Genomic DNA, 16,245 nt, shown 5'->3' with positions numbered 1-16,245 from the left:
TCGTAAATTTGAATTAATGAAGAAGAAAAGATGTAATGGTGATTAGAAAAAGAAACCAAAATCTAATAGGCCTGAAAAGTAGGCAACAGCTCAGAAAAATCTAGAAGATGCACCCTCATGCCCCAATCTAACACACGCATCAATTTTGAATATTTATTTTGATTTCAACGGGGATAGTCCCCAATAGGTAATCATTTCCTAGATACGATTTTGTTATCCAAAATCTGAAATGCTATTACAAATCTGGTTTGTGACACTTTTATAATATATTAATGGCTGACCTGGAGCTTACAGAATCCTTATTGAAAGCATCTGAGCTGTTTCCTGATGTACCGATACACCATATATCCCATGTTCTTCAGGTGTCTAATGATAATTTGGATACTGCAATAGAACAACTTTTGAATTACGATTTAATAAAGGAAAATATCGCAAATTCAGCAGACCCTGATCTCTCAGAAAAGGGGAATATTGGTCATAGAGAATACATATTTCCTAAGGATGTTGGGGAAAGTTCTGCCGAGAGGGGGGATCAGTCAAGTTACGAAACAGCTAAAGGCTTTAAAAAGGAAAACTCAGAGGGGGGAACCAAAAAAACAATCAACAATGAGTTGGAACTCATTAAATTAGAGCAAATAATTGAAAGAATCGAAATGCAGGATTATGTTATGGATTTGTTAGGTATTGAAGAGTCAAATCGAGATCTTGTAGATTGGTTTTTGGAGCAGAATAAGTTTGACAAACTAAATAGTATATGTGATATTATGCTCAATCTCAATCCAGAACTGCCTCCTAACAGACAGTCCAGACTGAGTTTTGCTAAAACTTCATTGAATGATATAGTCCCTCGTAATTTGTTGGCAAAGGGATCAACTTCGATGTCAGATTTGATAAAAGGTGATCAGCAGAATGCTCCGATTTCACAATTTAACCTATATTGGGATGAGATTAAGGGGTTTATCAAGTCCAATCCAGAACTAGATTTACCAGATAAATTTTACATGCTATGCATTAACTGGTTTCAGAATGATGTGGCTAAAGTAATACATCTTGCAGTTGAATTGAATACATGTTTTGTGAAATGCAAATCAAAGAATCCAAGGAAAAAAAGGGATCAAAAAGTACTTGATTGGGCTCAAGTCACTTATGCTCTAAATACACCGAATCATGGTAAATCACACGAAATCGATAGCACAGAGTGGAATGTCCTAAAGCCATCTTTACAAGATTTATCTTTGAGGGCAGATTCACCGAAAACACTGGAAAGTCTTGAACAAAAAGCCAGAAATCTAAAGAATGTCCGTAATGTTACAAATGACAAACATCTTAAAGCCTATTACTCCAATTCAATTCGAGATACCAAACACAAAATAAGGCAGCACAAAGATTATGTTCAAATATCAGAAGTTAGTAGTAGGGTTGAGAGAGCCAAAACCTCACATTGCATTGACTTCCATGACTTAACTGTACAGAATGCTATGACTGCATTGGAACAAGTGCTCACCTATTGGTGGGACCTTGAAATGCATAACCGTAATATTTCCAATACGAAGTTTGAGCTGGTAAATGTTCAGCATGTTCCGCCCTTTAAAATTGTTACTGGAAGGGGTTTACATAGTAGTGGCGGTATACCGAAGATAAAGAATGCTACAATTAAATACTTGCAGTTGCACAAATACAAGTTCGAAGAAAATGCATCTAGCATTCAAGTGACTGGCAAGCGCAGAATATGATTCTAGAAACTAATGTATATTATTTTTTCGTGCTTTACATGTATAAATAGTTTTGTATAAACGTAGTAGTAGTGTATGTACATGAGTTAAAGACTGTTGTTGGAACGTTTTTAAGGACTACCCTATTTCTTCCTCTTCTCCTTTTGGGCTAGGTTACCACCTAGTTTGACTTCCTCGTAGCTTTCAGATAAAATATCCAATAAATCATCTGTATCTTTTTCAGTCTTCTGAGTGATATTACCCGTTTTCAATCTCAAGAGTCTCTCCTCTTCGGCCTTCTTAGCCTCCTTTTCAACCTCTTCAGCCGATTTACCGGACTGATCGAAAGATGCGAACTTACTCTTGAACTTGTTCAACTTACCCTTGGATTCTGCATCCAATAAACTTGCGTCTGGCTTGGATGGGTTGTACAGCGGAGTATTTCTTTGATCAGTAATCATCCTCAATTGATCCTTAGGGTACTGGGATCTTCTGGTTATAACTGAGCCATCTGAAAGCTCCACCTGTGTATTGAACTTAAAATATATAGCTGGTCTGGCTTTACCGACTCTAATCTTTTTCAATGGTCTTTTAGGAAGAGCAGACTGAATCTGAACACGACCAGCATAGCCTCTAATTTGCGGTACTGTGTTGGTATTTAATGCAGTTTTAGAGAAAAATGTTGTGGCAAACATAGCTGTTATTTGACTTTGGCTTTTTGAAGTATTTCCTCATTACAAGTTGTTCATCCATCAGGAATGAAAACTTACAAAAACATGTTTAGTTTTACCAACATAAGATTGCGCGCCGGGTAACGAAAACAAATATAGTCTGGCTGCTGGCAGGAATAGTGATGTACATCCTGAAACAGCCTCCACAAGTCAATTCTGAGAATGTGACACAATAGATTAGGAGAACTAAATTGGGCTGGTCTGAAATGCATTTAATATTCAGGTTCATTTTGACCTATCTATTTGGAGGAGTGTCTTTTGTGCCCCTAACATTATTACTCATATGGTATCTATCGCCACAAACTTCGGAGATACCTGAGGAGAGAACGAAGCAAGATGAGTTAAAGGCTGAGCAAGAAAGCCTAAAACATGGTGAACCAATCGGTTATAGGACATTAAGAGCAGGAGAGCTATTCTATAGGCAAAATAGTGGTAAAAAGGCTTCATATTCTGGATGGATCACCGTGACAAAGGAATTTTATAGATTTCCTCAGATCAATTCAGAGGATTTCAAATCGAATGCTGAAAATGCTGAAATGGACACAGAATCGAATGTTTTAACTGATGGTACCACTGGCTCTTCGGGAATTTTCAGCAAAATGATGAAAACTGGAAACAATAGTAACAATCATGCAGCAGGAAGCGGTGTAAACTCAGTCGATGATGAAAATGAAAGCGACCCAGCAGCTCACGGTACTGGTAAATTGAGGACGATTCGGAAAAGAAACAGGTTTTTTGGTGTCATTAAGCATGGAAACTTATTTCTCTATTCAAATGAGACCCAGAAGGATGTTAAACATGCTATTGTTTTAGATAATTATATAGTGGCTTTATGGCCCAGAGACCTAACTGACGGACAATTATTTACTAAAAGAAGTTCCATAGTTTTGATAAAGAAAGCTGACAAGGTGGAAGAGATGGAGCATCTTGTAGATATTTTAGAAGGGAAAGCACTCAATATCACTCTGCCCAAATCTTCACGATATCTCTACGCTGACACTTCGATTGAGAAGGAAGATTGGTATTTCTCATTGCTTAGAGCCACTTCTGGTGAATACAATATGACAGGCCATTCAGTATTTGATAAACTGAATCCGACTTTGATGGCGAGACCTCTCTACTGCAACACTTCGGACATGATTGATTTGATTGAAACACTCAACTCAACAGAGCACCAATTATCATCAAAATGGTTGAACGCACTTATTGGAAAGTTGTTTCTAGCCACTTATAAAACAGAAGAATTTAAAACTGCATTTAAAAATAAAATTGAAGAAAAATTGAAGAAAATCAGGACTCCGGGATTTTTGGATCAATTACAGATCCAACGAATTGATGTTGGTCATGCAGCTCCTTTTATTACAAACCCTAGATTGAAATCGTTGAGTCCAGAAGGTGATCTAGAAGTCTTAGTGAATTTCTCATATGCTGGTAAGGCTATGGTGGAAATTTCCACAAAGCTATTTCTAAACATCGGAGTTGGCTTTAAACAGCGTCAATTTAATATTATCATGAAAATTACAGTTAACAAAATCAATGGTGAATTGATGGTGAAACTGAAAAGTGAGCCTTCAAGCAGACTATGGTATACATTCACAGGAATGCCTGACATTGATTTAGAGATTGAGCCCGTTCTTAGCTCAAGAAATATAAGTTATGGTATTATTACAACTATCTTGGAGAACAAATTCAAAGATGCAATCAAGACGAGCTTAGTGTACCCATTTTTTGACGATTTCATATTCTATAGGTCACCACAAGAACTATTCAGAGGTGGCATATTTGATCGAACCGTTAGAACCAAGACGAATGAGCAGGACATAGGAAGTTCACATGCTATGGAAAAACCGAGGAGTGGAGATAACCTCGAGGTAGAGGCAGAGAAGACAACTATATCTAATGCATCAGTACAATCCAAGGGATCGATCAATACAAGCTGCAGCAAACACTCAGAACAACCTAGCCAATTGAGCACCATTCCCAGCCTAGTTGATGGAGATGAGAGTAATCAGCAGAAATCTACAGATAGTGTCACGTCAGAGCAAATCAAAGGAACAGTTATTAAATCATATGCTAAAATTAAACAATGGTACAAAAAACAGCCTGCTACTGAAGATAATAAAACTTCGTCCAAGGCTAATAGAGTTTTGACTGTTAATAAGGAAGAGTACAATCCCCCGGAAATGATATCTAACCGAAGGCGCGTTACCCCTCGTCTGGAAAGCACGATGGACTCAGCCAAAGCAGAAACATTTTCGTCAGGTGTTTCCCACTCTAATGCCAGAGGTGAGGCTTTTATCAACTTGGAGAGAAAGCGTGCAGGTTCTCAAGCCTCCAAATTTGGGTCAGTTTCTTCTATGGAAGATGTTTTCAGAGCCCAACGAACACATGCCTCCCCGGGGTCTCCAAAAATGTTTGTGAATGAAAAGTATGGCTCTGTTTCAAGCAATACCCCGAACGTTGCGGAATTTGGTGCCGCATCTCAGCCATGGGTAAAACCATCGCCTGAAAACGGAAATGCGGAGTCATTCATTGCAACATCAGTTATTGGCAAAGAGATGTCTCATGAGGGGCCAGATGAATATCAAGACAACGTTAATGATCTAGAGACATCGCAAAAACTTTCCTCAAAGCGTAGACCGCCGCCAGTCATGACTAGAGTCATTCCGTCTACTGAAACTAAAACAGAGTATGAGCCTATATGATTCTAAAACTTCTTTAAGGCATAATATATTTTTTATAAGTCAAAAACAGTAGATCAACGTTTTACTTCAACTTCAGCTTAATTTTAGGAATCTGCTTCTTCTTTGGAGAAACAGTATTTGAGTTTTGTGATTTTTTTCTCGATCCACTCACCACTGTCGTATTCTCAGAAGAGGTAGAAGCAAAATTACTCGTTGCTTGTTCATGACTATGGTCAAAAGCCCTTCCTTCTGAATTTGGTTTCAGAGAAAGCTTCAGTTTAACAGGAGTTCCGAAATTTTCTTCAGTGGTACTTGCTCCGTCTTGATTCTTTAGATTTACTTGTTCCCAATGTGTGTGTTCGGATCTATCTACTTCATTTGAATCCCTTTTAGCAGTGGCAAGTTTTCCCTGAGTATCGCTGCAGGACTTGGAATCTTCCGACGAGTGCGCCCCAAAAGAAACAAGATTGGTTAATTCAGAATCAGCACCCCCTTTCGTTTTAATTTCAGTTATACCTATAGACCGTTCTGAGTCTATCTTTTTCAGATATGATCTCCATTTTTCTGAATTTATTCTTATATTGACATTAAACGTCTCTTGTTTGAGTAAAGAATCAAATTCTTCGTTTGTAGAAACGCAAACAGTGTTCGTTCGCAGATTGAACCGAACATACCTTAAAGGTAAACTAGGATCATGGCTGATAATCCGAGGATTTTCAAGACGTTTGTAATTACGCTGGTTTTTTTTATGAAATCTGATTCTAACATTAAACTGATTACCATTATTTTCATAGGTAACAGATCCAGCCCTTTTCTTTCTTGGTTTTTTTGGAGATAGAGTCAAAATAGGCGCCGACATTAGCAAACCCTCGTTTTCTGTATTAGAAACGACGTCATCCATCTCTACTTCTTTCTTAGGGTCTCCCTTTCCCACAAGCTTCAATATCGGGAGTTGTATTTTAAACCTAGGTTCACGTTTTAGAGCTATAACATATGACAAACTTGATGGATCTAATGAATCGGTAGACTTATTCTTAACCTTGCAAACAATATGCTTATCGCTGGGTAAGTTTGTGCTAATCATGAAAGAGTCTTTGGCTTCATATAAGACCATCATGATATCCAAAACATTTCTTCTTGTATTTATAGGTACTAAACATGAATAAGCAGTATCCCATAACTCTTTTCGTAGACCCTTACCTACACCTAAATCGTTTCTGATCATCTCAATTGATGACTGAATAGATTTCCTGGCAATTTCATCCGCACGGGAGTGAGAAGAGAGTCTCGAAATAGAATGTTCAATTTGTATGAAACGGTTGCTCTTCAAGGAGTTCACTTCAGGTGTAACTAAAAACTCCTCATCAGCTAGGAGAGAAGGCAAAGATGTGTAAGCAGCTATACCTACACATTCAACCAAAGTTTTGTTTAAGTTATATCTAAAACCAGGTGAATTATCTAGTTTCATTGTGCTGAAAAAATAATGCAAAATGTTTCTATTTTTGAAACCTCCCAAAAGTAGAAGAGATTTGAAGGCAAAAAGTCTGATGTCATCGTTGTATTTACTGGTTGTATACTTTATTACATCCATAAATGACATTCTGGCTAATCCTGCAGTAACCAATCTAATTTTCTGCTTGATAACAGTTAACGTGATCAAGTTATTGTAGGAAGGAGACCATTCATCCATTTTTTGGTAACGGTTTAGTTCCTGGATTGCGGAAGAGTTAAACTGATCACAAATATCTCCCGGCGTTGATGCAATATCAAATTGCAAGTCCAAATCCAAAGATGGAATTTCTTTATTGGAAGCAATAATTAGATTGCCCAATGATTCAACAAGAGAACAGTGAAATAAAGTGTCATCAAATTGGTTGGTACTACCATCTATGTACTTGAAAATATTAAGCATGATTTTCTTCAACTCAATGGGAGCATCACCACTTTTATTTTTAACTTTAGATAAGGATTCCAAGATGGCTTGTGAAACATACAAGTTTGAAAAATCAGAAAAATCAGTGGGTCTTGGCAAATATTCATGAGCATCTAGTTCAGAATATCCCTTAACTATTTTATTATCATAGCAATATAAGTGCTTATAAGCTTTTAGCAGGAATCTCATTCCAATATGATCATTTTCTTCCGAGGAGATTTTTGCTAAAGCTTTAGCTGCCTCAACCCTAATACCATAATAATATCGAGCATCAATCAATGTTCTCAATAAAACTCTGGCATGAAATAAGCCTGGCCTGTTTACTGTGGCAAAATGCCTAATTGCCTCATATTGCGCCTCTACGTCCCTATCTTGCTTCAGCTGCGCTTCAAATTTCTCATCGGCCAAGTTGATAGTATATTTACAGATCCATTCTTTATCTGCATCAAACCTCAACCACTCAAATGCGTCTCCTTTATCTTCTTCGGTTATGCCCGTTTGAATTCCAGCATCATTATCATCCTCCTTTAAATCCCAGTTCCTAGTTTCTTCAGCTGTCGTAAGCACATCACCAAGAGTATTAATAACAGGTTCATCGTTTTTGTCTTTCCTTCTAATTTCTTTCTCCTTATCATCTCTTTCATCGAGTTCTTCTTCCTCCTTCTTTTCCTTCTTTTTCCGTCTATATTTGGTGTTATACTGTATATCAAATTTAACCAGAGAGTCGTTGATAGAAAATATGTGCTCATATGGAGAACCATCGACTTCATGTATCCTAATATTGACGGGGCCAAAAAATGCCGGTTGGACTTTCAAATTTTGATGGTCAATTAGAAATGTATTTGCCTGATCGACAAAGTTAAGAGTCTGATCTTTCCTGACCAAATCTTTGTTAGCCATATTATCCTCATCATTATTCAAACTAGATGCTTGCATTTGACGAATGGTCATTTCAATAAACACTCTTTTTTTATTAAATTTCTGAGTGATTCTGAATATAGGAGTTCCGTTCCCATAAACCCAATTTTGGAAAAATGCTTCTAACTTATGATGTGCAACCTTTTCACAAACCCGTTGGAAATGGGAAGTAGATAGGTTATTACCGTTAACCAAATCATTGGACATTGCTTGTAAAAATATCTTCGGTATGACTCTGGATAAACCAAATAACTTATCGGTTTTCGTGATCCTCCTATCCAATATTGAAAGGACTAATGGTGCTTTCAAATTAATAAAATTTAAATCCTGATCTACATTAATAGGAAATCTGAACAGTTGATTTGCAAGCGGCCTTTTCCCTATATCTATGTCACATAATAGTTCGCATCGTTTCTCAAAAAGAAACTTGTAATGGTTTGTACCAAACAGCTTTTTCATGAACTGGTAAGACATATACCTAGCTATGCCAATTGTGCACCATATATCATTTAGCGTTTTTGGTAACACGTGGACACCAGAATATTGCTCTGCCAATGCAACACATAATTTCTCAGTTGTGTCAAAGATTGGTTCTATATGTTTTGGTCCATACAACAGATGAGATGATGCAATTGTCATTCCTGCAAATGAACATGTTTCAGCAGGCAAATGATCAATAAAGAGTAAACTAAAACTCGTAAAAGGAAACGAACTGAATTCCTTTGAATAATAATCAAAAACTTTATAGAGAAATATAGTGGAATTTAAAACTTCCTCTTTTCTCCCAGGGTGATAATATAGTAAACAAGGGACTTTATTTGAATTACTGGCGTCCAAACTGACTTCTATGGGTGAGTCTGCGTAGTCCTGTTTTATCATTTGTTGATGAACATTAAAATCGTTTGTCCCAGGTTTAACATCCACCATCGGGGTCTTTTCAAAACATCCCACAGCAAACCCTAAATGGTGGGCGCAGACCGGGTTGTAGAACTGAAAGTTAACCAACTTCTTTGCAACATCCATTGGGTGGGGACCTTCTCTCGAACTGACAAGTTCCGGTACTACAACTGTTATTGGTATGTCTTCCATCTTATCAGAACTTTCATCTTCATCTTCGTCACCATCATCTCCTGTTTCTGATTTTTGGTCCTTTGAGCCTGTGATTTTATTTTCGGAATCTGCTAGCATCATATTTTGAGCAGCCATTTTTTGTAAGGCCTTGGTGGCTTCTTTGGTTCCAATCAACATTGAGGTTCCTATATTTCCTACTGTCTTTGGCACAACAATATTTACATCCCATGCGGGCTTTTCATAAAAATTATCAATACAAGGTACCCAAGAGCTGGTACTGCATCCAATATCGTTATTTAGAGTGAAGCAATACCATTTGTCTCTGGGTATAGTAGTGTGTTTCCCACCATAAAATTGAACACCATTTTTGCTGTTTTTTACGATGTAATTTATCTTTATATTCAAAGGTGTATACGCTTTATCAGAATTCAAAAATGAACTTGCGGTTGTAGGTGTCTCATTTGGCCTTATGGATCCGGCTGGAGATATAGTGATTTTATTCGCGTTTTGTAGCCTAAGTTTAATACTCTCTGGAATCCTAATTGTTAATTCTGAAGTACACTTGCTGAATGATGAACCTGGATCGTCAGGTTCATTTTGGTCAGAAAAAAGAGGGAAAAATTTGGCTCTTAGCATCTCATGTTGCTCAATACCGATACTTTTACTATGAGAATCAAAATATGGATCATATTTGTAGTCTTTTAAAACCATATTTTCTTCGTCGTTCATGTACTCTATGTTTTGAAGAAAGTCGTCGTATGAAAAATGTGCACGCCTTTGATTTACAATAATCGACTTAATTTGAATACCCCTGCAATCTAATTTCACCTGCTTCAAATGTGAATCAAGTGGTAAAACCGTTATCTCGGTCTCTCCTATAATTGAGTTAGATTCTAGGTCAATGTCCAACGTCACTTTCTGATAACCAATTTTAAATCTTTGGCTCGGTATGTTGTCGATTTCATATTTACTGTGTTTTTTAGAACTTCTCGGGGTTCTCGGAGTCATGGGAGTCCTTGGAGTAGCTCTAAGAGACATAGATTCCATTTTGAGTCTCAAGTCTCTCAGTGGTACTTAGTTTCGGTATGTCTGTAGTTGGGTACAATCTTGTTTTTCCTCCACAAGTTTTGCCTTTTCATGAGGCACGGCTCTCTGAATCTCTGAATAGAGAAAAATACAAGTTCAACATTTTCGCTCACTGCCACTGTTGTGTTTTCTTTCGATGAGCGAAACATGCCAAGTGTCTCATTCTGCTTATTTCTTGAATGGGACAAATTATGCCGGGCAGAAGATTGTTTCAGGCAAACCTAATTACGAGAAAGCACTGTCACAGTATACCTTGGAAAACATATTGATTGTGTCGCATTGTTCAAAATGGGTACTAAGCAAGATCAAGGTTTATCGCACCATGAAGCCTCGATAAATGCGGGAAACTATGACGACTCTAATGTGCAAACGTCAATAGAAACCAATCATTCAACATACTCAAAAGGGGGGGAAAAGATTTCCAACAATACCAATAATAATGGAAATTCATTCACTTCTTCTAAAGCTGTGGGTCTGGATAGTGATTTTGAAAAATTGAGTATCAATACCAATATAATTGCCGATATGAAAGAGACAGATCTGTCTTCTACTGATCTATTTGCTAGGATTAACTCTGAGGAATTTGAAATCTTTCACTGCATTTCACTACTTCAAAGCAATCCAAATATTGCAATTCAGTACTACATATGTAAGAGAATTGAAAAATTTCCCATAGGTGAATTAAGATTCTTCGCCCCACAGTTTTTGCAATTGCTTGTTACTATGGAAAATCAGTCAATGGCATTAGAAGAAATGATTAAAGATATTTGTTCGTCTGATCCCCACTTTAGCCTAATAACATTTTGGCACCTTCAGGCCATGTTACAGGATTTGTCAAAGGAACCTGAGAGTATAGGTTTTCAAACATGCAAAAGATTAGTGAATGAACTACAGTATCAACTATTTAATTATTCTTCAAGTAAAAAGACTACAAACTCGAGTTTTGCCTCTTCGTCCGGTGTTATTCCCAAGTTTGAAATCAATAAGGATTTTAAGCCTAATGTTTTACCGAGCATTGTTCTTTCCAGTTCAATTCTGTCGGGCATCACTGTGCCAGAATCAACATCTTACGTGTCTCCTATAGTAAAAATGGAGGGGAAGAGGATTAAAACTATGGTTTTTGAAGTTGTGAAAGACATCAAGAAAAACCTAACAGAAAATTTGACTAAGAAGAATACTTTAAATAATGCTCTTTTAGGCAAAAGTGAACATAAAGGAAATATCTTAAGACGGACACGTTCTATAGCAAACGTTCCTAAAAAAAGATCAACTTCTCCCATGCCAGAATCAATTCGTAAAAGCTCCGACTCTGTCAAAGCAAGCAGGAATCGTGACCTTGGATTCGAGATGATTGAAGCTTATTCTGATTTAAATTTACCAAATCTGCGTAAACCATCTTTAAGGGGAAATTACTTCCCATCAAAGGGTTTACACCATATGCATTCTAGCTCATCAATAAACGATATCAATGACAGCAGCGCTCAAGCTGAAAGCGAAAGTAAGAAGACTTCATTTGATCATGCTCATAACCTTGCAAAATCTATGCCTGATTTGCATGGTAATGATGAGGCTATGTCAGATACGAATACTAATGTGTCATTTTCACCCAACACCTCATATGCGGATTTCTCAAATAACTATGCATCTGATACTGGGTCATATGCATCTTCTATTCGTAACTCCAGTGACTACAAAGATAGTTTCGAGATGCCAGATACAAATTCAAACTCTTCAGCAACCAAACCGCATCAATATGTAACACTAAATGAGGAACAGAAGAAAAAATTACTCAAGTCAAGCTATTTCAAAAATGAGACACAATTTGTAATAGCTTTGCAAAACATCTCGATTAGGCTCTCGAAAGTTCCAAAAGAGGCTAGATTATCCACATTGAAGGCAGAACTTTCTATACTTAATAAAGATTTACCTTGTGAAATTGATATCCCAATGCTATTACCAAGAGCTAAAAAGGGTAAAATGCATAAGATCTGCAGAATAGCAATAAATGAGAGTGCGGTTCTTAACTCTGCAGAAAGAGTTCCATATTTGATCCTAATTGAATATCTCACCGATGAAGCAGATTTTGATCCATCAACTCCTTCCAATAGAAGTATACTGAGACATATTGAGGATTATGAAGATCTGGGTGGGTCTGACAAATACAAGTTTGATCTCTCCTATAATTCCTCAAATAGAATAGCCTCTACTGCATCAACCGCAGAAATGTCTACTTTAAAGAAAGGTGATTTCGACGTAGTTGAAGAGGGGGATTTGGCAGACGTTTCAATTGTCAAAATGACAAATAATTACGAAAAATTCAGAAATACTTCAGTTATGACACAAGTAGACTCTTTACAGAATATGATAAAAAATGACACAAGTAGTAATCTACCTATACCACCTCTTACTGCACAGAGTGACAAGGAAAACAATATTGCCACACAATTGAGAATTGCATCTATTATGTTGACACAGCTGGAATCTTCCAGCTCACCTTTACCTCAGCACCAGTCATTACAAATCAAAAACAAAATTATCAACTCCATGCAAACCATGCAAGAAGGATTTGCCAATAATATAGATACCGAAGGTGCTGGAGAGCGTAAACTTTCTAATGATATGAAAGTTGCAGGCTTGAGCTACTTAGGTGAAGATTGGGAGACTAAAAAGGCACGCATTCGTCAAGAAAGTAAATTTGGTCATTTAGAAAACTGGGATTTATTCTCCATGATAGCAAAAACCGGGGATGATTTGGCTCAAGAAGCCTTCGCTTGTCAGCTGATCCATCTTATGGCTAATATTTGGTATCAAGATAAAGTCAAAGTTTGGGTGAAAAGAATGAAGATTCTTGTTACCTCAATTAGCACAGGTTTAGTGGAGACAATAACTAATGCAGTTTCTGTTCATTCCATAAAGAAGGCTCTTGAGCAGGACATGATAAAGAAAAATGAGCAACCGATTAACGGAGTCATTTCATTGAAAGATCATTTTAGGAGATTGTTTGGTGAGGAAAATAGTAGACGCTATAAATTAGCACAAGATAATTTTGCATCATCTCTCGCCGCATATTCAGTTATTTGTTATATCTTACAAATTAAAGACAGGCATAATGGTAACATTATGTTTGATTCTGAGGGTCATATAGTTCATATTGATTTTGGGTTCTTGCTTTCTAATTCACCGGGTTCTGTAGGTTTTGAAAGCGCACCCTTTAAATTAACACAAGAGTATGTTGACGTGTTAGGTGGGGTAGAATCATATCACTTTAAAAAGTTCAAAAGATTAACAAAGGAGGCTTTCAAATCACTAAGAAGAAATGCGGATTGTATTATCAACATGGTAGAACTAATGCAGACCGACTCTTCTTTGCCATGCTTTAAAGCTGGTGAGAATACATCTGTTCTACTAAGGCAAAGGTTTCAACTACATTTAACAGATGAAGAGGTTGACTTATTTATTGATAACTTCCTTATCAACAAATCCTTGAATAGTGCATACACCAGATTATATGATCAGTTTCAATTATTAACGCAGGGTATTTATATATGAGCTTTGTTTTTACGCCATTATGTCTATAAATTTTCTTATACAATTTCATTGTATCAATTTTAACTTGAACCCGCAACCGTTTAAATTATGTATTCTCGAGGTACCTGTACAGAGTCTGACCTTATTTTCGTTGATAGATACTAGGTTTCTCTCTAAACTCATGGTATACTGTGCATTGGCATCATCGTAAGAATTTGCCGGAGAGTTTATATGCTTCATACTGTTTTTCTTTGGCGAAGGATTATTTGATGTTGATAACATCTGCGAGCTATTTGTGAGTCTGGAGTTTTCCTGGGAATTATGAGGAATATGAGCTAGTGAGTTTGTTAACAATGTATACAAAAAACCTTGTACTGACCATTCGTACCACACGTTAGGACCGGAACAAATCCGCTGCATGAAAACTGAAACTTCCTGCCCTTCAAACATGTTGAGTGGTGATTCCAATGGGAAAAATGCAGGAAGCCATGAAACACAGTCTCTCATCCCAACCTCCTTGGGTAAATTACTAACTTCAATGTCGTCAAATAGTGCTGCCTTAAAATAGCCTGCTAGTCCATGTAAAGTGCCCTTTTTTTCAATCTGAATGGATATCCTTGAGTTTCTCGAATTGTGTTTATTTCTAAACAAATTGTTGGTGCTGAATGCATTATCTATGGTGCAGACGTTGTCACTACTGTTAGAATCGTTATGATTGGTACTGCCTTGGTGTGTTTGCTGCAAATGTTGGTTGTTTTTCTTTGACTCACTGACAAAGCTCCAAACAGGTTCTGGTCTCTCAGAGAAAAGTTCCATTTCGGGAATCATGGGGATATACATCTTATCAAATGATAGCTTCAAAGCAAGCTTCCAGTACTTAGGGGCCAAAACTGGAGCAACATAGCAATCCAATTTCTGAGGTATGAAAACACAATGAGGATCACAAAATACGGAATTGGATATACTATCAATGCATTCTGGCATTAGTTCGTTACAGCCAAAGCTACCAATCAATTCTGAGATGACCATGTTTACTTTCGAGTGTAATGCTGCATACTGTGAATTATCGTAATCTCTGGCATCCATATTTAAGATATTTACATTGTTTTTCCAAAGTTGAGAATTCCTCTGCTTTAGGTATATCATTACAGCAGGATTCCTTTCGATGGCAGTTATGGTGAAGTTTTCTGATGGTGTTTGCAATAATTCCAGTGCATCAAAAAACTTATCTATTAATGGACCACGTCCTGGCCCTAAAAATAGTATGTGTGGTTTCTCTTCCAAGTTCCAGGATTTATTCAACTGTATCAATGCCTTAATAAAAGCCCTCCCATATTGTTCATACTTAAAACTGTCTTTTTCAAATAAGTTATAAGTGTAATCCTGCAAATTCTCAGTTAATGGTTCCAGTGGACATTGTAGAACCGCAGGAGAATTGATAAACTGTTTACTCACGCCTGAATCTTTCAACTCGGATAGAATGAATTCACTGATGTAAGGCACAAATGAGCTCTTCTTAGATATTGAAACTAAATGCTGGATATATGAAAGATATGTTGATTTTTTATTGGAGTCATATTCAACTAGTTCATTCTCTTGGCCAATGCGATCAACTCCATGGAGGATGATTACAGGTAGTTCTAAAGACTTGAACTGTAACATTTTCCATAGTATTAATTGGTTGAATTTATTCAAGACGGGATATGACTTTGCATTAGAAATAAACTTAGTAACGGAAATCAAATAAAAGCTTATTGGCTCGTGGAGCCACCGATCCAATACAGCCGAAGGAATATTTGTCATTGGTGCGCCCAATGATACATGGAGGTTTTCATTGTAGTTACATAATGTACGAATCACATTCCATGTATCCCAAGTTGAGTACAAGTCAAAAAACTCCTTGTTTGATTCGTTATAGTCTTGGCACATTGGCAACGATATACTAATTTGAATTGAAGGAAAAAGTTTCAATATCTTTGCAATATTGGATGCATAAACTTGTATATTATTGATATTCTTAGGGGGGCTTAGCATGTATTTGTCAATTCCTAGATGATGACCATATGATAGTTCATTGATTAGAACCTGCGATGAGAATTCATTGATGATCAAATCATCATTATCCAATTCCAACCAAGAAGATACTAATCCAACTATATTATAAATATCTAAGCATGGATGCAAGTCAGTATGGTGGAATTCGGGGAAGGGAGCATTTAGAGTATCCATTGATTTTGGACTCGAGTGAAAATAGGATTTGCAAACTTCCTTATAGGATTGATTAGTGATTGGTAATAAGAAGCACGAGTATCCATCCGCAAAGCACTTTTTATAAAATGCAACATCTTCCTTTGCTTTCCGCCACGTGTGTGGCTGTGGTTTGAGGCCAATTAGTCCGAGTGGCATGTGAACACGGAGTACTTTATATCACACAAAAATACAAAGGAGAGAGCTTTTTTTATTTTGTAGTTAAAGGATGTGGGACCTTATCACTAAATTGAATCGTTTGATATATCAATCAAGATATAAATGGCAAATTTAGAATAACCAATGGTAATGTGAGAAGAGATAAAGGGAAGGGG

At 36.9% G+C, this 16,245-nt stretch overlaps 6 protein-coding genes across 6 annotated transcripts; 3 read left to right on the top strand and 3 right to left on the bottom strand.

The window, feature by feature from the left end:
- Positions 1–272: 272 nt before the first annotated feature.
- C5L36_0A03130 (uncharacterized protein) lies at positions 273–1,733 on the top strand (the record flags this gene model as incomplete). The annotated part of the gene is made up of 1 exon (XM_029463328.1): positions 273–1,733. One exon carries the CDS (start codon positions 273–275, stop codon positions 1,731–1,733), a length of 1,461 nt encoding a protein of 486 aa, XP_029319188.1.
- A 122-nt stretch (positions 1,734–1,855) lies between these two features.
- On the bottom strand, positions 1,856–2,407 carry C5L36_0A03120 (uncharacterized protein; the record flags this gene model as incomplete). The annotated part of the gene is made up of 1 exon (XM_029463327.1): positions 1,856–2,407. The coding sequence occupies one exon, from the start codon at positions 2,405–2,407 to the stop codon at positions 1,856–1,858; it is 552 nt and encodes a 183-aa protein (XP_029319187.1).
- Positions 2,408–2,649: 242 nt separating this feature from the next.
- On the top strand, positions 2,650–5,148 carry C5L36_0A03110 (uncharacterized protein; the record flags this gene model as incomplete). The annotated part of the gene is made up of 1 exon (XM_029463326.1): positions 2,650–5,148. The coding sequence occupies one exon, from the start codon at positions 2,650–2,652 to the stop codon at positions 5,146–5,148; it is 2,499 nt and encodes an 832-aa protein (XP_029319186.1).
- Positions 5,149–5,209: 61 nt separating this feature from the next.
- Positions 5,210–10,096, bottom strand: C5L36_0A03100 (uncharacterized protein; the record flags this gene model as incomplete). The annotated part of the gene is made up of 1 exon (XM_029463325.1): positions 5,210–10,096. One exon carries the CDS (start codon positions 10,094–10,096, stop codon positions 5,210–5,212), a length of 4,887 nt encoding a protein of 1,628 aa, XP_029319185.1.
- A 327-nt stretch (positions 10,097–10,423) lies between these two features.
- On the top strand, positions 10,424–13,684 carry C5L36_0A03090 (uncharacterized protein; the record flags this gene model as incomplete). The annotated part of the gene is made up of 1 exon (XM_029463324.1): positions 10,424–13,684. One exon carries the CDS (start codon positions 10,424–10,426, stop codon positions 13,682–13,684), a length of 3,261 nt encoding a protein of 1,086 aa, XP_029319184.1.
- Positions 13,685–13,729: 45 nt separating this feature from the next.
- Positions 13,730–16,069, bottom strand: C5L36_0A03080 (uncharacterized protein; the record flags this gene model as incomplete). The annotated part of the gene is made up of 1 exon (XM_029463323.1): positions 13,730–16,069. One exon carries the CDS (start codon positions 16,067–16,069, stop codon positions 13,730–13,732), a length of 2,340 nt encoding a protein of 779 aa, XP_029319183.1.
- Positions 16,070–16,245: the final 176 nt, after the last annotated feature.

The sequence above is a fragment of the Pichia kudriavzevii genome, chromosome 1 (assembly GCF_003054445.1).
Source record: "Pichia kudriavzevii chromosome 1, complete sequence".
Classification (NCBI taxonomy): domain Eukaryota; kingdom Fungi; phylum Ascomycota; class Pichiomycetes; order Pichiales; family Pichiaceae; genus Pichia; species Pichia kudriavzevii.
This window is presented reverse-complemented; position numbering and strand designations above follow the sequence as displayed.